The 26,215-nt window shown below is 41.7% G+C and overlaps 1 protein-coding gene across 1 annotated transcript in view; it reads left to right on the forward strand.

Annotated features, from left to right (window-relative positions):
* Window positions 1–25,421, forward strand: part of plppr4b (phospholipid phosphatase related 4b) — a 50,519-nt gene extending 25,098 nt beyond the window's left edge. The window contains exons 2-7 of the mRNA XM_085361878.1: window positions 2,286–2,471; window positions 9,753–9,882; window positions 11,505–11,700; window positions 20,728–20,785; window positions 21,963–22,136; window positions 23,730–25,421. Coding sequence (XP_085218004.1) covers window positions 2,286–2,471; window positions 9,753–9,882; window positions 11,505–11,700; window positions 20,728–20,785; window positions 21,963–22,136; window positions 23,730–25,421 — 2,436 coding nt within the window. The remainder of the gene's footprint in view (window positions 1–2,285; window positions 2,472–9,752; window positions 9,883–11,504; window positions 11,701–20,727; window positions 20,786–21,962; window positions 22,137–23,729) is intronic.
* The last annotated feature ends 794 nt before the right edge of the window (window positions 25,422–26,215 follow it).

The following is a 26,215-nucleotide window of genomic DNA, read 5'->3' on the forward strand; positions in this document are numbered from 1 at the left end:
TGAAACACCTGGCGACGCATAGCATTTTTTTAAGAGCCGAGAAATGCGCCGTATTTGATAGCTTGCTGCGAGACCTCACACCGTGCACATCTACTGCGGGTGTGGTGCCTGTTATCGGACCCGGAGTTAGCAACATCCCCCAAAAACACGAAGAGGAGAGTCGTCTGTGAAGGTTCTCAGTCATCCAGGTCATCGTAGTCAAAGGAGCTTGCAAAGAAAAGCGTCTGGACTTCTTTAAGTTACTTGAAGACGTTTCACCTCTCATCCGAGAAGCTTCTTCAGTTCTAAGGTCAAATGGTGGAGAGTCCCAGATATAAACCTAGTGGGAGTTTCCCCCCACAGAGGGACAAAAGGACCCCCTGATGATCCTCTAATCGCCTGAGCCAAGGTGTGAAACTGGGTGTGGGTCCCGTGGATGAGAGGTGAAACGTCTTCAAGTAACTTAAAGAAGTCCAGACGCTTTTCTTTGCAAGCTCCTTTGATGAAGAGCAGAGTCCTGGCCCCTAGCCCTGCCAGTGCAGCAGAAATGATGAGGATGATGATGCAGCAGCAGCCGTTCTTCTCTGCGTGAGTAGCTTAATGTTGTTCATGTGTAATTCACGTTGAGTAGGCTAACCACGTGATTACATTAATGCATGTAAGGTGAACTAGCAAACATCATCATAGCTACATGCAGCTGTCTTCTTGTTTGATGGCAGATACTCCCTTCACCCTGGCCAAAAAGGCTAAAATGACCAAAGAAAAAGTGGAAAACAGTTAAACATGAGAGGTTTTTGGACAAAGTTTGTGTTTTTTCCATTGTTTAAGCACTGCTTCCAGCCAAGAGTGATACCATATATGCCCCATAGCTGCAGAAAAGGCTAACATTGTTATCTTTTTACACAAAAACAGCTGAACATGAGAGGTTTTTGGACAAAGTTGGTGTTCTCCATTCTTTAAGCACCGGCACCGTTTCAAAAGTACCGGTTTGGCACCGGTATCGGATAAAACCTAAACGATACCCATCCCTACTCCCGAGGGAATAATAAAGTTAAATTTAATTTAATCTAATCTAATAACTTTAATCTCAGCCAAACCGATTTACTCACGAACAAATAAAACACTGAAAAAGTCAAACAATAACATTTTTAAGTTATCAAAGTGACTTATATATCATGCTTAACCCGAGTAGCGAAAGACCGCAGGGTTTGAAGACGATGTGTCAGTCGGCTCAGATATTTGAAGTTTACACAGCTACATTCACTCCTGAAAATATGTTAAAAGTTTTTTTGCGACCCAGAAAGAGAAATAAGAGTAATATTAAAACTAAGTTGCTGCTGCCATTGTTAGAGACTGGAATTGGCTGGGCCGCGCTATGAATTCTGCGATATGGTTTTTTGAATTTTGTTGTCTGGGTGGAAATTTGGGAGAAATTCGGGAGAATGGTGGCTCCGGGAGATTTTCGGGAGGGGCACTAAAAGACCACGCAGACCACGCCCCACCACAGATTGATTCACACTATTTGCTCAAATCCAGCTAAATGCACTCAGACTGACTCGGTGGCGTTTCATAAAACAGATGGACTGAAAGAAAACAAAAAACACTAAAGCAATATCAAATATGGTACTTCATATTTTTCCCATATTATAGTTTTTCTTCTTGGTAAAACCCACTGCTCATCTGGCAAGCAGAGTGTGGTTAGATGGGCCATACTGGGCACCTAGGAGATGTTATGGTACTGGGCACTGGCAGTTGAACTCTGGTGAAGAATGTCAAAAGGAAAACCGAGTATGCTCCCGTTTGCACACATAAACCTCCTCTCAGCTTCACAGTTCTGCTAAAAACAATGTCCCTAGCTCACTGTATAAAGCAGATATTTATGTAACTAGTTGAGTATTTTGCTTACACATCAGTACAGCGAGTACTTCCATTTGCTGAATTGAAAAAGTAAATACCACATTTATAACTCTGACCTTATTTTATAGTTGGGATTGAACTGAACATGTTATAATTAATGTTGTCTTAAGACCTGGTTGTCATTTTGTTTGTTGGGATGTAATTAATAAGAGGAATTAAGTCCACGTGCCATCTTGCATAACCGTCCATCCATCCTGACCTTTCTATGTTGTTGTTCTTATTATGAAATGAAATGTTAATGTGCTCATTGACCCACGGGTTCATATGGGCATTTGCAGCTTTGACTGGCTGTTTAGCTATTCAGTGGCAATCTGCTGAAGCTCTTGCTGTTTATGACTTTGAACTAACGCCTCATTTTCTCTGTCTGCTGATGTTGTGTCTGTGTGTAGCTGCCCATCCTGGTCTCATCTGTGGTGAGTCTGTACTTCCTGGAGTGGACGGATGTGTTCAAGCCAGTGAAGTCTGGCTTCAACTGTCATGACCGCAGCCTAAGCCTGCCCTACATTGACCCTAACCACGAGGTCATCCCCTTCCTGATGTTGCTCAGCCTGGCCTTTGCTGGACCTGCCATCACAGTAAGGCTTCACACTTGACAACAGCCTTATTTTAAGTCTTGAAACAGTGCAAAATAGCCTTTAGCAGTCATTATGGAGGTGCTCTAGTCTTAGATTTTATAGTATAAACACACAACCATTGTAAAATGTAAATTAGAAAGAAGGGGAAGAGATCTGCATTTTTTCCTCTGGGTGTCCGTCATCTTTATCACAAATCAAATTACCAGAAAAGCTCTGAGAAAACTGTCAAAGCTAACAGGCAGTGAGACTCCAGACCTGGACAACTCAAGTGCAGGACTCGGGAGATTACAGCTCAGTGCATTTATTTACAGTGAAGTTATTTACAGTTACCTTTGCAGTTATTTATTTGTAAAACATGCTTGGAATCGTATGATTTTCGTTCCACTTCTCACGTGTGCACCACTTTGTGTTGGTCTTTCACGTGGAATTCCAATAAAATTGATTCATGTTTGTGGCTGTAATGTGACAAAATGTGGGAAAGTTCAAGGGGGCGAAATACTTTTGCAAGCCACTGTATGTACGACAGTTACAATACAATACAACTTTATTTATGTAGCACAAAGACCAGAGGTACATCAAAGTGCTTCTCAATAATACAATAGTAGGAAACTAAATTAAAATTACATAAAATTGAAATCACTTAAGGAAGTGCAAAATACACTACCAGATGAAACAGAGCGCTAATTACTCGGCAGTGCTAAGTTAAATAAATAAGTTATTGATCGTAATTTAAAAGATTGAATGAATTCAGACACGGGAATATCAACTGGAAGATTATTCCAGTAATGCAATAATATAAGTTAAGATTGCATACAGGTGCGATTGGAAAATGCAATGAATACTACCTGATAAAAACACCAACTAGTGTCAGAGTTCATGTGCAAGTGGGGGTGGGGCAGTCAGTGAAAGGGCGGTGTTGGATTCGGAGGGAGGAGCTGGATACAGGTCTGGAGTTCATGTGTGTGAGAGTCGAGAGGGACGGAGCAGGGCGAGACTTCAGCTTCCTGACAGCCTGATGGACGAAGCTGTCTCTCAGTCTGCTGGTTCTAGCCCGGAGGCTCTGGAGTAGCAGGAGCACGGTTTTAACTAACCGATTAGCTCGATGATCCAGTGAATACAAAGTCTCAGCAGCTACTTTAAGTAGTGGCTTCTTAATTAGATCATTAGGTGGGTGATTGGAGCAGGTGTGTTCGGCCACAGACGGGAACCTGTGATGAGTCCCGCCCACAAACACATACAAACAAGAACAAGGACACAAGGAAAAAGAGAATGTCATGAGGGACCATGACCAAAAACAGGGTGAGGACATCTAACAAAGCTGAAGTCACAGAAAACTAAGAACTAAAGTCACAAATAACAATACAATAAAAAATCATCTTAAGACAACAAGAAGTTCAGGGAAATGCAGAATAAAATTATTAACAGAAAAAAAAAAAATACAGAACTCGAACACATAATATATCAATAAAGAGCTGTAAAAGCTGCTAATAATAAAATGCTCAAACAGATTTAAGGAAGGATCATGTCAGTTAAACCTCAGTTAAGTAGCAGAAGTGTTGATGAAATTAACAGGCATGAATTAACATGTGTGCTAGAGTGGCAACAATGAGACAACCCCCAGGACAATGTTAAATTGTCTCTGATCAAGGAATCAGAAACTGACTTCATGAGGGGGGCCTGAGGGCCCAGCGTACTCTAGTGGGTGCCTGTGAACAGCTGAAATTACATTATTTGGAAATGGTCCAGGAAACCTTACCAACTTTGATTCTACAAGTTTTCTTCTTAGATCTTCACTGAGTTCATTGGAGTTCAAGGTTCAAGGCTCAAGGTTCTTTATTTGTCACATGCATAGTTAAACAAGTATAACACACAGTGAAATGTAGCCTGACACGCTCCTCGACATTTGCAAAAAAAGGGGGGGGGGGGGGGGGGGTAGAGGAAGAACATTATATATATAGTATATACATTAGGTGAATGTGCAGTAGTAGCAGCAAGCAGGTGAATTCTGTGCATTAAGTGAATTAAATAAGAATAGACAATCTGACTATTTTACAGGATAGACAATATAAACATATTTAAAATTAAAGGAATTTGAAATGTACATTGTGCCTTGGTTTAGTGTCTGGGAGAGTCCTGTCTCAGTCAATTATAGATGATGTGAGAGGGCGGGTGTGTGTGTTTAGGGCACGGATGGCTTGGGGATAGAAGCTCCTCTTGAGTCTCTCTGTCCTTACCCGGATGATGCTGAACCTTCTACCAGATTGCAGAAGTTGGAACAGTTTGTTGCCTGGATGGGACGGGTCCTTCAGTATCTGCGCTGCTCTAGTCCGGCATCTCCTGGTGTAGGTGTCCTGAAGCGGGGGGAGAGCAATCCTGCAGCAGCGTTCTGCTGTACGGATCACTCTCTGGAGAGCTTTTTGGTCCTTCACACAGCTGTTCCCAAACCACGATGTCATGTTCTGATGCTCTCCACAGCGCCTGTATAGAAAATCCTGAGGATCTTTGGAGAGACCCTGAACTTCCTCAGTTGTCGTAGGTGATACAGGCGCTGCCTAGCCTTTTTGGTCTGGACCTGAATGTGGGCAGCCCATGTCAGGTCTGAGGAGATGTGGACACCAAGATACTTGAAGGACTGCACCCTCTCCACTGGAGCTCCATTGATGATAATGGGCTTGTAGTCTCTGTGCTGACTCCTTCTGAAGTCCACCACCAGCTCCTTGGTCTTGCTGACGTTCAGCTGGAGGTGGTTGTCCTGGCACCATGATGCCAGATTCTTCACTTCATCCATGTAGGCCGCCTCATCGTTGTTGGAGATGGCACCCAACACCACTGTGTCGTCAGCAAACTTCACAATGGTGTTGGAGCCGTGGGTGGCCACACAGTCTGAAGTGTAGAGGGAGTAGAGCAGTGGCGAGAGGACACATCCCTGAGGTGCTCCTGTGTTGATGGTGATGCTGTTAGAGACGCATCTATCCACCCTCACCACCTGAGTTCTGCCAGTGAGGAAGTCCAACACCCATGCACACAGACGGCTGTTAAGTCCCAGATCCCTCAGCTTTGTGAACAGTCTGCAGAGCACTATTGTGTTAAACGCTGAACTGTAATCAACAAATAGCATTCTCACATAGTTACCCTGTTTCTTGTCCACGTGGCTGAGAGTGGTGTGTAGGACGTGGGCGATGGCATCCTCTGTGGATCTGTTGGATCTGTAGGCGAACTGCAGCGGATCTGTGGTGTCTGGGATGGAGGAGGAGATGATGTTCTTCAGCAGCCTCTCAAACACCTTCATTACTACCGAGGTCAGTGCAACTGGCCGGTAATCGTTCAGGGATGAGGGTTTGCTGTTCTTGGGCACAGGGATGATGGTGGATCTTTTGAAGCATGTGGGGACCACAGACTTCGCCAGGGACTCGTTGAAGATGTAAGTGAACACACCTGCTAGCTGGTCAGCACAGCAGCGCAGCAGACGGCCGGTGATGCCGTCTGGCCCCGCCGCTTTCCTTGTGTTCACTCTCCTCAATGCCGCTCGGACGTCATGCTCCGCGATGCTGGTCACCGGTCTCTCGCTGATGACGTCACTGTCCTCGGTAGTCAGGCGGTAGATAGCATTAGTGAATGCAGAGTCAGCATTGTTCTGAATTCTGTCCACTACCAGAAAATCCTTGGCTTCAAAGTGGCTTCAAAGTTTCTCCATCCATCCATCCATCTATCCATCCATCTTCTTCCGCTTTATCCGGGGCCGGGTCACGGGGGCAGCAGCCTAGCAGGGAAGCCCAGACTTCCCTCTTCCCAGCCACCTCCTCCAGCTTATCCGGGGGAACACCAAGGCGTTCCCAGGCCAGCCAAGAGATATAAGCTTTCCAGCGTGTCCTGGGTCTGCCCTGGGGCCTCCTCCCAGTGGGACATGCCCGGAACACCTCACCCAGGAGGCGCCCAGGAGGCATCCTTGTCAGATGCCTGAACCACCTCAGCTGGCTCCTTTCGATGTAGAGGAGCAGCGGCTCTACTCTGAGCCTCTCCCGGATGGCTGAACTTCTCACCCTATCTCTAAGGGAGAGGCCAGCCACCCTTCGAAGAAAGCTCATTTACACCGCTTGTTTCCGCGATCTCGTTCTCGTCATTACCCACAGCTCGTGGCCATAGGTGAGGGTAGGGACGTAGATCGACCGGTAAATTGAGAGCTTCGCTTTTACACTCAGCTCTTTCTTCACCATGACAGACCGGTGCAGCGTCCACATCACTGCGGCCGCAGCACCAGTTCGTCTGTCGATCTCCAGCTCACTTCTCCTATCACTCGCGAACAAGACCCCAAGATACTTGAACTCCTCCACTTGGGGCAGGAACTCATCCCCAACCCGGAGTGGGCACTCCACCTTTTTCCGGCTGAGAACCATGGCCTCAGATTTGGAGGTGCTGATCCTCATTCCCGCTGCTTCACACTCGACACTAATAACTGCTGTCATATCGAGTGAAAAAAATACAACATGCTTTTTTTACATAAATATTGGTACAATAAGTGGTGTAAAGTGTGTAATATAAAGTATTGAATGAATGTGTTTGAATGGGTGAGTGCAGCTTATAGTGTAAAATGACTGAATTGCCAGTAAGTGTAGAAAAGTTCCGTATATAAATATCAGTGCCATAATATTTAGACACAGTCGTGTAAATCTGATGTAGAAACCTGGTTTGGATATAGGGCTGGGACAACGCGTCGACGTAATCGATTACGTCGACGCAAAAAATACGTCGACGTAAAAAAATCTGCGTCGATGCGTCGTCACTTTCAAAAAAAGACATGGCGGCAGCGAGTAGCGGAATCATGAGTGAGGCAGTTGCAGTCAACTTAAATCACTCCACCCGAACACGCAGTTCTACAGTATGGGGATATTTTAACAGAAAAGGAAGTGATTCAGTCGTTTGCCGACTTTGTAAGGTGGAAATAGCCTATCATAAAAGCACGACGGCTATGCACCAGCACCTCAAACGACTGCATCCAGGAGCAGCTTCTGCAAAGGACAAACCACCGTAAGTTTTCAACTTTTTTACTAACGCTAGTTTTTACCCGTTAATTCATCCAGACCCCCCCACGTAGACGTACACTCACTCATAGACACAGAGATAAACACCCAACCTCCGTAAATGCAAAACTCATTTAAGCTGCTGAGCAGTAACATATAGCAGTTGCTGTTGTTATTGTTTTTTTGGTTTGTGGCCCATGCTGGCGAAATGAGTCTGAATGCACGCAGGCTGATTATCAGAATCGGCGAAAGACAAAAATGTGAGACAGCGAATTGGCCGCAGGAGAAATGTTAACAAGGATAATGCACCACCTGCTAAACGTAGCCGTCGTGGACACTATTACAACATTGTTAAAGTGCTTGCAAAAGCAAAATGACAATGAACTCTTGATTTGTCAAATTTAATGTGTTTCATCCTATTTGAACGCTGTTTTTATACATAATGCTTCTCCAGCTTGATCTTATAGGTCAAAGTTATGCCATCTAATGACTAGAAAGCAGTGCACCAGTAAAGGTGCCATCAGCCCTGGGTGTTTAAACGTTATCTTTTCCAGCCATCATGATTACTGCATATCATATGTTCAACATTGGGGATTATCATTAACCTCTTACTGTTATGCTATGAAAGCACATGGCATAACAGTATGTGTGTATATATCTATCTCAACCAGATCCTTATCAAATTATTTTGATATTATGCTTTCCATATGATTATTTTGTAATTATTCGAATTCATCTGTGTGCTGTGTGTGATTTATGATTTCAGGAATAAACAGAAAAGTCTGGAGGACTACTGTCAGAGAAGAAGTATACCATGCACCCCCCAGGGGGTGGCTGTACTTACTGAGAGCGTCTTAGCTATGATTTTAAAAGACAAGAGACCACTTGCTGTGGGTGAGGGATTCAAAGAAATGCTGACCACTTTCCAGCCAGGTTACACTCTTCCGTCTAAGCGTCATTTTACAAGCATGATGGAGAGAAAGTATGAAACTTCAGTGGAGAAACTAAGGAATGAACTAAAAAAAAAGCCTCCAAAACATCCAAAATCTCCCTTACCACTGATGCTTGGACAAGTCTGGTCACAGAGTCCTACTTAGGGGTAACTTGTCATTTCATTATTTGTTCAAAGACGCCATTTCTGCTGTTTGTATATTATTAATTTTTTGCTATGATTTCCTTTGTTATATTTGTTTTGCAAAACATTTAATTTTTTGTTTAAAACAGAAGATTGTAGTACAATGTTATTGTGGATTTTGTTTTGTGAATGAAGAGCACTTTTTGGCAGAAAGCAAAGTGAATGTTACATTTTGTTTGTTTAAAGACACCATTGTTGCTATTTATTTGAAATGTTTTGTTAACTTTTCCTTAATTTTATATATGTTTGCACATTTCATTTCTTGTTAAATGCTATCTCTATTGTATTGATTGTACGACCTCTACAACTTTATTTTGAATTTTTTTTTATTAAAAGGTCTTCAAATGAATAAATTTGTGTTTTTCATTTATATACATAAATTAGTAAATGTGAAATTGCTATACAAGTCAAATAATGGGGGAAAAAATCGTTAATCGAATCGAAATCGAATCGGATTGAAAAATGAATCGTTAGATTAATCGATGCATCGAAAAATTAATCGCTAGATTCATCGATTAGGAAAATAATCATTTTGCCCAGCCCTATTTGGATAATTTACTTCTATGCATCTCTGAGTCTTTGGACGTGTTGGTTACTTTCACAGTAAGTTTTATAGACTTTTAGATATCATCACTGTAAAAAGCATAAAACTTAAAACACCTTGGAAAGTAATTAAACTTTGCAAACATAAATTCCCGTATGAAAAATTTGCAAGAGAAAAATGTGGTGTACATTTCTCTCTGGTTTAGGGTGGGTCATGTGTCCAGGGTCAGTTTTGATAATATGCACATCACTGGAGCCCCCCTCTCCCTCTCCCTTTTGCACCTGTCCAATGCTAAATAATCTCTAAATATTTATTTTTTCCATCCTTCTGGTTCTGCAAAGATGTGTAATCCCATGCAGAGTGCATTTGTGTGTTAGCTACGTGGCTGGGTTTATCCGAGAGCTTTGAGTGGAATCCAAAGAACAAGCTGTGGCACATTGCTCACATAAAGCAGCCAGTTCCTGTTCATGTTCTCAAACTGGCTGATTATGTCAGAACCACTTTGGCAGAGATTTATAGTCTGAATTTTCTGAGTGTCTCCTCCTCTGTGAGCAGACGTAACAGGTGAGTTGTTGTGTTGACAGATAATGATTGGAGAGGCCATCCTGTTTTGCTGTCTGTCTCGGAGAAAGCTCGGCGGTGGCGGTGAGGCTAACATCAACGCAGCTGGCTGCAACTTCAATTCCTTCATACGCAGAGCCGTCCGATTTGTTGGTACGTTGATTTTTTTAAACTGCACACTTACTCATGTCACATAAAGGCAGTCCATGGTAGCCAGTTAAGAATTCTAGTACCTTTGTGGTGACACTTTTTTCCTTATGGGAGCTCAAAATGGGAATTTTACAAGACTCCCCAATTTATTCATATACATGCCGTTTTTTTATTCTATGCCATCAAGTGCTTTATAATTATTTTACGCACACTCTCGATACATTGGGAGGTGCCCAAGGGTACTTGGGCATTCCGAGTGGAGCAGCAAGGAATCAAACCATCAAACCTCTGATTAGCAGACCTGCTCTACCCTCTCTGAGCCACAGCCACCTCTATGTGTGCATTTTATCTGCTAACAGTAAAATTACTATTATCTCAATGGATTCATGCTTTTCGTTTTGGTTTTGCTTTATTAGCATTGGATATTAAAACTGATTCAGTCTCTAAAGACGATGCATTCATCCACAGTGCTAAACCAAAATCATATAATTCCAGCATTACCAGCAATACCCAAAAGTAACAAACACAAACTTTGTTTTTAAACCATTTTTGGTTTGGTCATTACTACATGGTAAATCATCCAAATGGTAAATCATCCAAATGCATCCACTTTATAAATTAGCACATCATCCACATTGCAGTGTCACACTATTTGCTTCATTTAATAAATCCGGCCTGTCATGGTCCTGGGCCATGTTGGCCCAGTGTTCTTAGTTTTCTTGTATGTTTGTATTTTGTTCCCTGTTTAGGTTCTGTTTCCTGAGTTGCCCTGTTGTGTTGTTCCCTGAGTGCTTTCACTTTGTGACTCTCACCCCCTGTGTGCCCCTCTGTGTATTCATGAGCCCTCGTCCCCTTTCGTGTTTATTCCGTGTCTCCCCTGCCCGTTATGTTGGTGTTCTCCCCGTGCTCTCTCTCCTCCTGTCTGAACCTCTGTACTTCCTGTTTCACCTCTACCGTGATTATTATCAGTGTCACCTGTGTTCCCCGTGTGCTCCCACTTCCCTCGTTAACCCTCTGTGTATTTATGTCTGCGTCTCCCTCAGTTCTGTGTCGCGTTTTCCCTCATGTTGTGTGTGTTCTTCCCTGTGTTTCTTGGTGAGCTTTGTATTTAGTTTTCCCAGTTTAGTTTTGTATTTCCTACGTTCTGCCTCTCCAGCATTAAAGCTGTAATTTTTGAGTTCATCCCCGTGTCTGTGAGTTTTGCATTTTGGGTCCTCCTCGTGCCTGCCACACAGCGATCCATGACACGGCCACATAAATACTCTCTCACTCACACAAAGAAAATATAATACATAATACAACACTTCACGGTAATTTTATGGCAAAGTTGTTTGTCGACTGCAGCCTCAATTGTGTAGTTAATTTATTATTCATCGTCATTTTACCCTCCTTCATTTTTGCTATTATTAATTGTTGGACAATTCGTGCGGCGTTGAGAGCAACCATTGAAAAACTGAGCTGAGTTAAACTGGACTGGATTGTGAAGTGATCCAGCGTCAGACTATACCGCGATACATTATTTTGTCTAAATAATACAACCATACAATTTAAACTAAACATTGTAAAATCTGATATTCTCACTCTTTTTCCTCTTGGTAAGCACATATCTCACCATCTATCCTCAGGAGTTCATGCGTTCGGTCTTTGTGCCACGGCCCTCATCACAGACGTCCTCCAACTGATGACTGGATACCCAACACCATATTTCCTAACTGTGTGTAAACCCAATTACACCACCCTAAATGTCAGCTGTGAACAGAACCCATACATAATGGAAGATATTTGCTCAGGGAGTGACCCTGCAGCAATCAACCAGGGCAGGTAAGGAAAGAAAAAACACTCGATATGCTCCACTTTACACTGAAAGACTTGGATTCTGAACACTTTCACGCAAACGACACACAAATTAAGAGTGGATCAGTTTTGTAGTCAAGAAAAATCATTTAACGTGATTCTTTGTGATGCTTTATATCACTAGCTATAAAGTACATTAGCACTCTTAGAGGGGAATATAAGACAATTGTCTTATAAAACAGAGAAAAAAAGGCTTTTTCTTTTTAATATTATTATGAAGTATATCACATAAAGAACAGAGCAGGGATAGATTGGAAAACTTACAGACAAGACAGAGTTGGTAAGAAAAATAATACCAGCAGGACTGTGAATGTGTGCAGTGAATGTGAGGGTGTTAATTTTATTCAGTCCAGGTTTAATGCAAATTAGGAGAGAATTATGACAATAATAATAATTATAGTTCAAGCCAAACATCACCACCAATAATCCCAATCAATAACTACGACCAACAATGACAATAATAACAGTGTCAATCCCAAAATGACTTACTTACCTGGATGACTGAGCATGCATCAAGACAGATAATGACAACAAATTACAACAATAATACCGTTATAAGAAAATTATAGGGAATAACTCAATTGCATGCATCATCAATTCTGCAAAAGTATGCTGGAAGGATGATGACGCTTCTTCAGAAGCTGGACAATGATGCCAGGAAAAGCACGAAGCAACTAAGTAGGTCATTAGAAGAAGAAACAAACTACTGGAGAGAGGAAGATGATCAGGGAGCCAGAAAGAGCCAGAAAGAGACATTCTCTCGTTAAAGAGAATGAGGGAAGGAAAACAGCCTAATTACACACCAGGGAGGGAGAGAGTGTATGAAACAAGTGAATTCAAACACATGACATTAATGAAAACAGGAAAAAAGAACAAAGGGGAAAACAGATAAGTCAAATGAAAATTCAGTTTGGATTTCATTTCTGCTGCGCTAATAGCAACACAGGCAAAGTCACCACTCTGAAAGACTTTTGTCATTTGGCTCTTTTACATCAACAATGTGGACTTGTGATTTAAATCAAAGGATTTAACACAAGTTTTGCACAAATTGTTTAGATGTATCGCCATTTCAATACATGTCACATATTCCAAAATCAAATGTTCAAAGTAAAGCTTTTAAATATGGATTGTTTTTTAGATCTGGATAAAACACCTTTAGAGTCAATGGCCTGTATTTGTGTAGCACTTTTACTAGCCCTAAGGACCCCATGGCACTTTACACATCCAGTCATCCACCCATCAGTGATGGCAGCTACATTGTAGTAGCTGACCACCACCAGTAGGCACCGGGTGAAGTGTCTTGCCCAAGGACACAACGACCGAGACTGTCCAAGCCGGGGCTCGAACCGGCAACCTTCCGATTACAAGGCGACCTCCCAACACTTGAGCCACGATCGCCCCACCAATGACCACCTTAAATGACCAGCTACAAATATCACACGATACTGTGTTTCCTGTGATTTATCTTCATGCTCGTTTGAATTATGATCAGGTGAATGACTTTCTTTGCCTTAAGAAACTCTTGAGCTGTTTTTGCAATATGAATAAGACTGAAACTGAGAAGAAAGTACGAGCCTGTACACTTCACAACTCATTCTGCTACTTCTATCAGCAGTCACATCAGCAAGAAACATTACTGAAACAGTTCCACCTTGTACCATACATGCCCATGCAATAATGCTGTGATATACTTCAGATCATGAGTGTTCTTTTCCATCTCTATACCTTTCTCTTACCATCCTTCTAGTACAAGTTAATCTTGATTTCCCCTACCCAAAGATTTTTCTTGACTGAGTAGGTCATGTTGTGTGGTCATCATGGTCTTTTGGTGTTGCTGAGTTGGCCGGTGCATTCTTTTTTTTTAACAATGTACCATGTTCTGCCTTTTATAAATTACACTGGATTATACAGTTTTGCACACTGCACTAGAGCTCCCTCTAGTGGCTGATGTGTAATATTGTTTTAAGTGCTTTGGAAAAAGAAAAATAGAGGAAGTCCATCCAAGATGGCTGAACGTAATGCCGAAATATTAAAGTTTTAACCTGATATGGACCTTAAAATATTGTTGCTTTGGACGATATTTGTCTGTAAGAATGAGTGATGATAAAATAATAAAAAAAATTTTGTTTTGTTTAAAAATGGTATGATAATTTGTAAGTTTAGGTGAGATCAACACCAAGGTACCTGTAGCTGTCCACAGTCTCAATGTACCTTGTATGTTCAGTGGTTGCAGTGGAGGATGTTTGTGCCTGTGGAAGTCTACCACCAGCTCCTTGGTTTTTCTAGTGTTGATCTGGAGGTAGTTCTGCTGACACCAGTCCACAAGGCCATGGGTCAGTTTTCATCAGTGATGAGGCCAACTATTGCAGAGTCATCAGAGAACTTCTGCAGGAAGCACTGGGTGGAGTTGTGAGAGAAGTCTGCAGTGTAGATGGTGAAGAGGAACGGAGCCAGAACCGTTCCCTGTGGGGCCCCGTACTGCAGACGACCCTGTCCGACACACAGCCCTGAGTTCTCACATACTGTGAGCGGTCAGTGAGGTAGTGAAAGGTTGTGAAAACTGCATTCCCCAGAATCCTTTGCAGTAGAGATGGAATGTACTCAGGTTTAGCTAGAAAATGAAAAGTTTTTGGGAAGCCATTATATATCTTGCTCTGATGTCAGGTTTTTGTGTTGTACCCCCTTTTTTTGAAGTCTCATATGATGACTATTGTTCCTGTCCATTTTCTTGGCTAAGTGCATTTGCTACAACAGAATCCACCATTCCATACTTGGTATCCGTAGCCAGTCTTGGTAATGATCTGGCTGAGTTTGTTCGCCACTTCCCAATCCTCCTGATGAAGGCCCTTCCTGTTGATCTTGTACAGTTCAAGGCATTACAGGATCCATGTGTGAGGCACTGAGTCATAGGCTTTGTTGTAGTCTATTCATGCAGCGCGCAGGTTGGCCAGTCTGGTCTCACAGTCTCAAGTGACTGCCCTGTCTACACTTGTACTGTATTGACTCTGTGTTTAATCATTACAAGACAAAAATTTAGATTAGATACAACCTCCTCTTTTTGGAATCTGTACATGCTTATTCCAATATAAGTAAGACAAGACATTGTAATTCACATGCTTAAAATGGATGGAACCTGGACTTTTCTGGTCATGATTTCCGATACCATACTTATCCATACCCATAGAAAAAGTGCTTGTGTTAATAGGTGAATGAGGCAAGTTCTGTAAAGCTTTGAGTGCTCCGGTGCTTTGGAGTAAAAGAAGCATGTTTCACTTCGCATTACCTCAGTAAGGCGATGTGAAAATGAACAAATATCATCTTAGGTTGACTTAAATGTGCTTTGTTCCCCTTTTATTAAAACACAGAAAAACACGTCACACAAAAATATTGCAAAAGGAAACAGTTGCCTTATATGCATAAAGTATATAAAGTCAAAACGCACATCTCACTTAAAAATTAAGATAGCCAAATGTAAACAAATCAACTTGTTAGAGTCCTAAATGATCACCTTTAAAGTGCTAATAACATCATGTACAGTGAGACAAGCATGGAGAACAGCACTGACTGGGAGAGGCTTTGAACAGACGACATACTCAGTTCAATTCAACATGTACGACTTTAAGAATGCACAATGCACTCTTTACTGTAACATAAGTAATACCACACAAATTCATTATTACCATTTGCATAATGTGCTTCTTCTGCAATAAATAATTTCAACTTGTTCTAGAATATATTTCACCTTCACAACCTGCAATGAAATTGTTGACATATTTTTTTATTAAATACTTTTTAATTCAATCTAATTAATAATAACTTCTGTTGTTGCAGGATGTGGTAATAATCTTCCCTGTGGTATCAAAAATGGTATTCTGTATCAAGTATTTTCCTAGACATTGGCATGAAGTTTAAATATCTAGTAATGTGACAACTAGAGATGGACCGATCCGATATTACGTATCGGTATCGGTCCGATACTGACCTAAATTACTGGATCGGATATCGGAGAAAAATAAAAAATGTAATCCGATCCATTAAATATCACGAAAGCACCTCGCAAAACTTGCAACACGCCGTAACTCACCTCAGAACGTTAGCACTCGGAGCAGTATGCATCACGTGATAGAGCGGCTGTGGCATGCGGGACCTGTCGGTGGTCTGGATAGCATGTGGAGCTTCGCTAGCAACCTGGCATTTCATCTCCGACAAAGTTATCCCCGAGAGAAGTAAAGCAAGTGTGTAAGTCCATCTCTGAATGTTTGTAAAGCATTCCCACGTTAAGCTTAACGAGCGACTGCCTCTCGCTCTCCGGCTGCTACTTCAATCATGAAACTGCTTAACGATCAGCTGATCGGCTTTTCTGTCGCGAGTCCGTCTCTCTTGTTTGTTTTTGGTCCACTTTGCACCAGAAAGAGGAAACCAGCGGCTGAACAACAGCAGCACGTTTAAGCTTGATAAGCTGTTGTTAGAATTTATTTAATATTACTTTCTACACCAGGATCTTTTTCTACGTAGCTGACGGCTGGTAACTGTGCAGGGGCGGATCTAGCAAAGTTTAGCCAGGGGGGCCGATAGGGCATTAACTGGGAAAAGGGGGCACAAAGACATACTTTTCTTTCTTATTCTCATTTAAAATGTCGAGCTTTTAATAAATAATTATCTGACACCCAAAGTTTTAATTTGATGTAAAAGGAATAGAAGTCAGTTACTGTATATAGTGACTATTAAGTCTAATATATATACCCTAGTAAGCTATAGTACTTTTTCCTTTGGGAAGGTACCATCTGTGCAGTCTGCAATTTTGTTGAAGAAAGATGTTGAATCTATTTAATATTTCTTGAAAAATAATTGATTTCTGTGCATTTTTTTGTCACACTGCATCAAATTAAGGTTGATTACGTTGATTAAGCATCATGAGGTGGAGCGTGAGGGGTGGTTCCCTATTTTTTATTTATTTATTTTTGTTGTTGCTGGGAGTTGGAACCCTATTAGTTAGGTTGCTTAATATTTACGCTAAGTACTCTTTAAAATACCAGAATAGGGAGGATGGTGTAGGTCTAAGTTTATTAGATTGATCAGTATTGCTGAACTATGAAATTTATTTTTTTTGCATACAGGTATAACAGAATAGCTTTAGTGTAGTTGTTGTTTTAAACTTGAGTATGAAGTTATACAAAATGCAGCAAGATATTTAAAAAAAAAAGTTTTGTTGATTAAAAAACACTATATCGGATTCATATCGGTATCGGCAGATATCCAAATTTATGATATCGGTATCGGACATAAAAAAGTGGTATCGTGCCATCTCTAGTGACAACCATAGTCCTTTAAGATGCAGCTATAAAAAAATAGAAGTATTTTAGATGTTAGGAGGGGTATCACTGCATAAATGGATTGGTTCTTATAAAGTGCTTTTCTACTCCACCTGAGTACTTTTTGCCTCATTCACCCATTCATGCAAGCACTTTTTTCTATGCAAGAGTTATACTCTGATGGATGCACCAGAGAACAACTTGTAGTTATTTTCTTGGCCAAATACATTTGGTATGCAGACTGGAGCATGCAGGGATTGAACTACCAACCACTAACCTTCTAATAAGGCAGACGACCTGCTCTGCCTCCTGAGCTATAGACACCACATAGCAGTGGGAGGCCTCACATTACAAGGGTGCACAGTCTCGTCACATCTGCTTTGTAGAACTGAACAATAAACACAAACGTTTTTCCTTTTGCTCCCTACATTTTACATAAATATATATTTTCTACTCCTTACATTTTCAAAACAGGCTCACTACTTCTTACTGACCAGTTGGTATAGAAGAGAATAACTCCCCCCAAAATGCAGCATTTATGTCATGAGAACTGCCCTGAGCAGTAATGACAAGAAAAATGATATCCTAGTCATTATACAAGAAGGGAAAAAAAACAATTTAAATTGGAAAACCAACTGGAAAAATCAATTTGTCATCAACATGATTACAATTACCAGTAATCAAGTAACTTGAACAAATACTTGTTTGTACAAAAGATGTACAAAAAAAACAACCACACAATTTCTAGGATGTTATGTGTTTTCAACGGGTACTTTATTTTCAGATGCCATGGTTTTCTTCGTATATGTCCCCTAAGGCTGAAGTATCATTTTCTGATTGTTAATTAGAAAGAAAATACAAAAGCTGAAGCAGAAGAGACAAGTTTCTCTGAAGAGATGGTGAATAGACAGATTTTACAGAATGAACATTACAAACATTTAACCTCTCTAATATTGATCACCACCTGCACTCATGTATATATCATGTATATATCTATCCACTTAGCACTTTTAATTCTTATTCTTATTTTTATATTTTTATGACAGTATGTTTGCACTGAAGCACCGCAGCAATTTCCTAATGTTGTAAACCTGCTCAACATTTGGCAATAAAACCCTTTCTGATTCTGATTGTATCTGACAGAATTTCTTTTAAAGCAGCACAACTGTGTGTATGTGCTGTATGTGTTGTTCTAAGTTTACAACTGGACTTCCTCCCCCTCTGAGAGAGACAGTGGTCTGTTCCTTCCTGCATGTGTTCCAAGAGCCAAAGAGGTGCTTTTTGGACGCTACTACTACGACTGGTTTAAAGGAGGCTTCAAATGATTATTGCACTCCAGCTTTAAATATTATGCATGTCTTTTGTATTATTTATTACGTTTTGTATTGAAACCTCAGTTTTAAACTGACATACATTGTAACACTTGTGTTACAATGAGATTATTGCAGGTATAATTATAATGGTTATGTCAGCACTAGAGTTGACCCACTTCTAGTGCTGACATAAGCTGTGCTATCTGTTTTCAAACCCTTAATGCAATTTGCATGACACCACAGATGTTGCAACTGTGCAACTATGTTTCCATAAATGCACCAACACTTACCAATGTGCACATATGCAGAGTCAGGAGTTAGCATGAGGCTTTAATATCAGGAGCTGTCATAAGTAGGTCATGGATGGAGCAGAGTGAGAAACAAAGCTACAGATTCACTTTCCTTCTGTAGCACTCTGCAGTTTATAACGCTAGCTTAATTTGGTTCTGCTTTGTTTATATAGGCCAGTTTACAACAATAGTAGCCTTAGGCAAGCCTTGTCTCTATGCTTGTATGTGTTTCATTAGTAAACATATGACTGCAATGTTGCAGAGCACCAGTGTTGGGGAGTAACGGAATACATGTACCGCCGTTACGTATTTAAAATACAAAATATGAGTAACTGTATTCCGTTACAGTTACCGTTTAAAAAGGTGGTATTCAGAATACAGTTACTTTGTTGAAATAAATGGATTACACTGCGGTACTTTCCTGTTTCATTTTGTCGCGGGTCAGGACTGTTTGGGTTTGTTTGACTGTTGTTCTGTTGTTCTAGGCAGCGTTACGGTTGCCATGGTTACAGGGCGACGCTCTCTCTCTCTCTCTCTGTGACTGTGTGTTTCCTGGGTGAGAGAGCGCCTTTTCGTCGTTGTTGTTGTTGTTGTTGTGCTAAGCTAACAGGCAGAATGCTACAAGCATAGCTCTAAAGAATGTAGCATCATGGGCAGTGTAGTCCGTGCTGCAGGGAGAATGGACTGCCATACACGTTATGGGTCTGTGAGCGCGAGGAGGGAGAAAAAGGGGAGTGGAAAGGTACGAGCTGTCATCGAGGAAAAACGGGAGCTGGAAGCATGTAAATATAATAATAACCACTGCAGCCAAGAAGAGTGCCTGACGAGCCCAGTTGTAAGTAAGCTATTAAGACTCGACTGTACACCGTGTTCGTGTTTTCCTCCGAAACAATAAGTTCCGTTGGAGCAGCCTTTCAACGCGTCTCTCTGTCAAGAAATGTTGACCCACACAACAAAGTAAAGCTAGTTTTCGGCTACGAGCCAACAGGGACCCCGCCGTATTAGTCAGAGGTGTCACGGTCCTGGGTCTCCTGACCCAGCGTCTTAGTTCTTTGTGATTTTTGTATTATTGTACTTGGTGTGAGTTTCTATGGTTTCTTGTTTCGATCCCTTGCCCTTCATGTTTCTCTATGTCCCCTCTGTTCTGTGTAAGTCTGTGTCTGCATGTTTGGGTTCCCCTCTGTGTCTCTCGGTTCTTAGTCCTCTGCCTTATGGTTTATGTCTCTGTGTTTCTTAGTTGCTGTCTCCACTGTGTCAAGTTCGCGTCTCTGTGTGATACTTCCTGTTTTACTTTGAAGGTCCGTGTCTTATGTGAATGTGTCCTGCTTTGCTTGTCTCGTCAGTTCTAATTTCCCCCAGCTGTGCTCTCCTTCTGTGTCTCATTCTCCTCGTTACTTCCCAGTGTATTTAGTCCCTGTGTTTCTCTGAGTCAGTGTTGCGTCGCACCCTCAACAAGCTGTGTGTGTTTTCCCTCCGTGTTACCAGTGTTTTTGTTTCCAGCTCAGTATTTCTGCTTCAGTGTTTTAGTCCACCAGCGTTTTTGTTTGTCTTTTGGTGAGTCTAGTTAGTAAGAGGTTTTACAGCAATAAAGCTGCACTTTAAGTTGAACTTCTGTGTCTGAGTCCTGCATTTTGGATCCACCACTCCTGCTTACCCACCTGCCACACAGCCAACCATGACAAGAGGTCCCTTTACTACAGTTCGGAGTCGCGGACCTTCAGTAATAGTAATAAATCACACAGCAATAGTACATTCACGTTGTTGTAAAAAGCATGATAATATATTAAGTAATCCTAAGTATTCAGAATACGTTACTGTCATTGAGTAACGTAACGGAATACGTTACAGAATACATTTTGGAGCATGTAATCTGTAATGGAATACATTTTAAAAGTAACCTTCCCAACACTGCAGAGCACATGAAATGAGGTTCAGTTTTGGTTCAGTCATTTAGTCCCTAAGATAGTGTGTAGGATTTTGTTTTTGATATCTCAGGCCAGTTGTGTTTCTTTTTACCTCCTGCTCTCCTGCTGAGGTGAATCTTGGATGAATTTGTTTTTGTTCTTTTGTCTCTTGCAGGAAATCCTTCCCATCACAGCATGCTACTCTGGCATCCTTTGCTGCCGTCTATGTTTCGGTGAGTGATGTTTTGAGCTCGTGCAAATGGTGATCCCCAGTGTTACAGCAGAAGTCCCTCACATCTTCTTAGGATACCGTTGTTTATTTGACTTAACAAAAAAACTTCAATTCAACTTATCTTCTTATTTTTTTATCAGTTACATAACAAACAACTCAACCCTCTGTGAACCAAACAGGCTTTCTTTTCAGTTAAAATGTAAAATGAGTTTTTCTCCTTATGGAATATGTCTGTGAAGGTTCTCAGTCATCCAGGTTATCGTAGTTTAAGGAGCTTGAAAAGAAAAGGATCTGGACAAAGAGTGACCTTGGTCCTTTAGATGCAGATGGACAGTCAAGTCCATCTCGACGGGACAAGACTCAGCTGTCCATCTAAAGGACAAAGGTCACTCTTTTGAGGACGCCATTGTTCACATTTTGGACAGAGAAGACCAATGGTTTGAAAGAAGGGTGAAAGAAGCCATCTATGTCCTCTGTGAGCGACCATCTTTGAACAGAGGCGGGGCTTACGACACCAACTGTCTGCCATCTATAATCCCGTTTTGAGATCCTTCCCTCCGCACACATCCTAGAGCATTTGACCTCAGGAAATCACAAGATGGGGTGGGGCTAGGTTTCACAATGAGCTCACCCAAAACCCTGGCTGATTGTGACCTACACCCGTTTTCACACCTTGGCTCATGTGATTAGGGAGAGGATCATTAGGGGGTCCATGACGTTCATGGGGGGACACTCCCATGGACCTTAAATCTGGGACCCTTTACACCAGTTGCTCTTAGAACTGAAGAAGCTTCTCGGATGAAACAACTTCAAGGAAACTTAAAGAAGTCCAGACACTTTTCTTTCCGAGCTCCTTAGACTCCTCATGGAAGATGCTTTGAGCAGCAAAAGTGAAAATTGTTGTATTTAGACATAGGAAGAATGCACTTATATTGGTGAATGAGACATATTGTACAAAGTGCTGAAATTGTTCAAAATCAATTGTATCAGCTTCAGCTGAGCATAGCTTCAGCTCATTCCTTAGCTGTGCAGTCCATAAATTTGTTTTTATTGTTTGGGGGAAATGGTAGTATTTTGAGACAGACCCACAGTATGCTACCTCCCTAAGCGTATATGACAAAAACCAATAAGCTTAAGGCTATAAATAAAACCAGTATTGTATTTGCTGTATGTTGCAGATGTATTTCAACAGCACTCTGACGGACTCATCCAAGCTACTTAAGCCCCTGCTCGTCTTTTCTTTTATTATGAGTGCCATCATTTGTGGCTTGACCAGGATTATTCAATACAAGAACCATGCAATGGACGTCTACCTGGGCTTTCTACTTGGAGGTGCTGTTGCTGTCTATCTGGTATGGAATTAGATGTGGTTTTTGCCACTATGGGTACAGATGTTCTCATCATAATAAAAGTTTATGTTTGGAGACACGTGTTGGCTGCTTTTAAGTTTTCAACCAACTTAATTTAAATCAAGGTTAGATATTTTATCAGGTATGTATGAGATTTAATTGGATTCAAATTGAGTTAGACAATCACCAAAGCCAGTGGGATTTTTTCTCACATCAAAGCACTCGATCAAATAGTCTCATGAAAGACTGGGGCTTTCAATGTAGTATAAAGCATTGAACCGACTAAATTGTTCACAGTGTTATGGGTGGGATTAAGGGACCTGAATCCATCCAGTTCAACAATAGACCCATCCTGAAGGCCCATGAGAAGTATTTTCTGTTTTTCCTTAATTTATACACACACTTGAAATCGCTTGTAATAAAAAGGGTAGTATTACTGTAGTTACAAGGCCCTGCCCAAATTACACTAGGGCTGCCACAAACGATTATTTTGATAGTCGACTAGTCACCGATTATTTTTGCGATTAGTCGACTAATCAGATCATCATCCATTGAACGTAAAAGTACAGCTTATTGCACCAGCAGCATCTGCTCTTATATAACTATCATTAGCTTACAGCTTTAAGTGTTTAAGGTCTGTGCTAACTAAAAATAAAGACAAGATGATAGTTTATTCAATTTTAATGAAATCTGCAGATTGTTTCGGTGAAGTTTAATAAACTCTTGCTATCTAAAATATAACAGGACACCGGAGTAAATTCTCAGCATCTCACACTTCTGATAATCAGCTGTCTGCTTGACGTTTATTCAGCTGTGTAAAAACTATAACTTTAATCTCAGCCAAACCGATTTACTCAGGAACAAATAAAATACTGAAAAAAGCCAAACAATAACATTTTTGAGTTATCTAAGTGACTCATATATATTTAACCTGAGTAGCGAAAGACGGCGGTGGATTTGAAAATGATTTGCCGGGAGTCTGGTGTTCTCACGGCTCTAGCTAGCCTCGCCCCCGGCTCGCTATCGAGCTAGTGGGTAACAGACGTCTCCGAAAACGTCGGAGCGCTTTTGAAAATATGTGGTGTCTTGATAAACTGAGCAGATATTTGAGGTTTACACAGCTACATTCTCGCCTGAAAATATGTTAAACGTTTATTTTGTGACCCAGAAAGAATAATAAGAGTAATATTAAAACTAAGTAGCTGCCGCCATTGTTGGAAACTGAGCAGGGCTGCGCTATGAATTCTGGGACACAGCTGCTTCTTCTTTTTCGGGGTTTAACGGCAGCTGGCATCCTTGTACATGCAGTGCTGCCATCTTCTGTTTCAGTCCGTTATTACACTCTTAAATCCTGCTACTTATTCCTGCGTCTTTTGTGATCTTACAAAGCTTCAAACGACGCGTCGACTATTAAATCAGTCGTCGACGATTTTGATAGTCGACGTAATCGTGACTAGTCGACTAATAATGGCAGCCCTAATTTACACTAGCCTATCCAAAATCAGAATCCAGGTATCAAGCATGAAATCATATTAATATCATATTAGGTTTTAAGTAAAAGAACCTAGAAGTGTTTCTCTGTTTCTCTGTTGCCAGGGATTGTATGCAGTTGGAAATTTTCAGTCTAGTGAGGAGACCAGCAGCAGTCCTCCTGCACTTGTGCACTGCCCACCTTGCTCCTTGCCACATATTAGCCAGGAAGCTGTCCTCAACCACCTGCAAATGAAAGCTAGCATATCTGGGGAGCCTACCATCCCCATCTCCCATTCTGAGGGTCTGCTTCACCGAGGTCTTCAGCAGCAGAGGCCCGATGGAAGCCTGAAGCGCTCTAGTGCAGATGTGGAAGTGATATCCCCACACAGCCCCCACAGCAAAGATGCCATGATGACCTTTAGTCACACTCTCCCTCGGGTCCACACCCCACAGGCTATGGCAGCATATGAAGAGGCAGCTAGGCGCCATGCTGCCACCCTCCACCATGCCTCCATGGACTCTAGCCGCTCAAAGCAGCTTTTGTCTCAATGGAAAAGTAAGAACAACACTCATAAGTGTTCTCTTCAGGTCCCAGATTCATTCTCCTCGTCTGTAGACTCGTCATCAGGGCCACCCTCCCAGCATCCACACCATCATGGCAGCATGGAGCTCCGATCAAGCTCTGAGCCATCTGCAATGGGTCTGAATGGTGGTTTTGATGCCCATGCATATATGGCCAAACTGGCCACAGGTGCTAGTACCACTTTACCCACTAACTGTAGTGGTATCACTGGAGGAGCTAGGATAAACATGCAGCCTCGACCTGGGTCTTCTCAACTGGTCCACATACCAGAGGAAGGTCATGAAAGTTATGCCATCTCTGACAGGACAGTGGGAGGCAGAGGAGGAAAAGAGGGGATGTCAACAACAAACAGCACTATCCAGGCTACCTGGCAAAGAGCTGCAGAGAAGACTGCAACCTGCAGGACTAATGAAAATGGGCAGAATCTCCAACCTCGAATCATGCAAGTGATTGCTATGTCTAAACAGCAAGGACTTCTACAGACCCATTCCAAAAGCTTAGATGAAAGCAGCATGGCGTGCAACAACACAGGGAGTTTCCAAGGCACTGCTCACTACAGGGCACTTACTGATCAAGACCCCACCAACACCACAGGGCCCAGCTCATTGGGCAGCACATCAGGCAGTATTTCAGGGAGCACTGGTGCAATTGTCAGAGTAGAGGCACACCCCGAAAACAGCAGACCAGTGATCCAAGCTCCATCTACAGATGGAAGCGGAACATGGAGGTGGCGATCCCTGGATCACGGCACTGGAGCTGGTGGAGGTACAGAGACGATTGGTGTAGGGGGAGCATCAAGTGGGTGTTTGAGGCAGTCTTTTGAGCTCAATGATCTGAACAGAGACTCAGAAAGCTCTGACTCAATACGTGAAGGATCTATTGACAGAAAGCGTGCCAATCACATTGTTACTACCACCGCCACCATTAGCACCCCACCCATAATTACAGTTCACACGCAGAAAACTGGGCAGTCAGAGCAGAGGGTTCAACCACAGGGCCTCTCTACTATAAGGGTAACTCCAGGTGATGGAAGCACTTCTGGGTCTGGAGGAGGTGGTGGCGAAGGTGGAGAGAGTGCTTCAGAAACCCCTTCAGTCACCTCAAGTCGAGAGTCCACACTACAAAGAAAAGTCAATAACATCATCCTGATTCCAGAGAGAGCCAACAGCCCAGATAATGCTCGGAATATTTTCTACAAGGGAACATCTATTACTCCTGTTTACAAGGACTAAAATAATAAAAAACTCAGCACTGATGAGATGCAACAATATTTTTAAGGAATCCCCAAATATGATAATAAAATAAAAGAAAGGGTTTTAGTCAGCATGATTTTTGTAAGTGTTTACACTAAAGCACAACCTTTTAAGTGTTGTAGAAATCACTGTGTACTTTTGTGATCACTCCCTATTGTAATGTAGATGCTCTGCCAGTGGAACCTTTTTTATAGTGTTTTGGATAAAAACATCCACAAAAAAGTAGCGCAGAAACAATGAAAGTGTAGCAGACTACTAAAAATACTTGTATCATAGCCGTAAAACCAATGTTTCGTTCTCTGAACTGTAAATACTGTGTATGGTGCTACACCCCCCAAAACAGTTCACGTACTACATGACATAATGTAAAATCCCAATAGATGCAAAATGTAATATTTCATAAAGCGTTAAAGAATGACATGTGAAAGAGAGAACTTTTATATTCTGTCTCTTTTCTGTACAAATTCCACATATTCAACAAAACACTGTTTAAACCATAAGTGTGCTTAGCATTCCTTCTGTAGCTATGACGTCAAATATGCTGTGACTTGCACTGAAATAAGTGTTTACTGTACAACGTATATCGTTAACCCCAATTTTGTCTTTATATCCTCTACCTATATTTGGACTTCCACGTGGGTCCCAGATCTAAGCACAACAAGGCAGCAAAGTGGTGAAATCTTCTTCTTTATACTGAGAGGTAATTAGTAAATTTTTAAAAAGGCAGTGCAATTAACCTCAAGTCTCCTTCCCTACGTGGCAGGTTGATTTAA

Source organism: Diplotaxodon limnothrissa, linkage group LG9, assembly GCF_057381915.1.
Source record: "Diplotaxodon limnothrissa isolate DT_005_m linkage group LG9, D_limnothrissa_male_GT1.1, whole genome shotgun sequence".
Taxonomy (NCBI): domain Eukaryota; kingdom Metazoa; phylum Chordata; class Actinopteri; order Cichliformes; family Cichlidae; genus Diplotaxodon; species Diplotaxodon limnothrissa.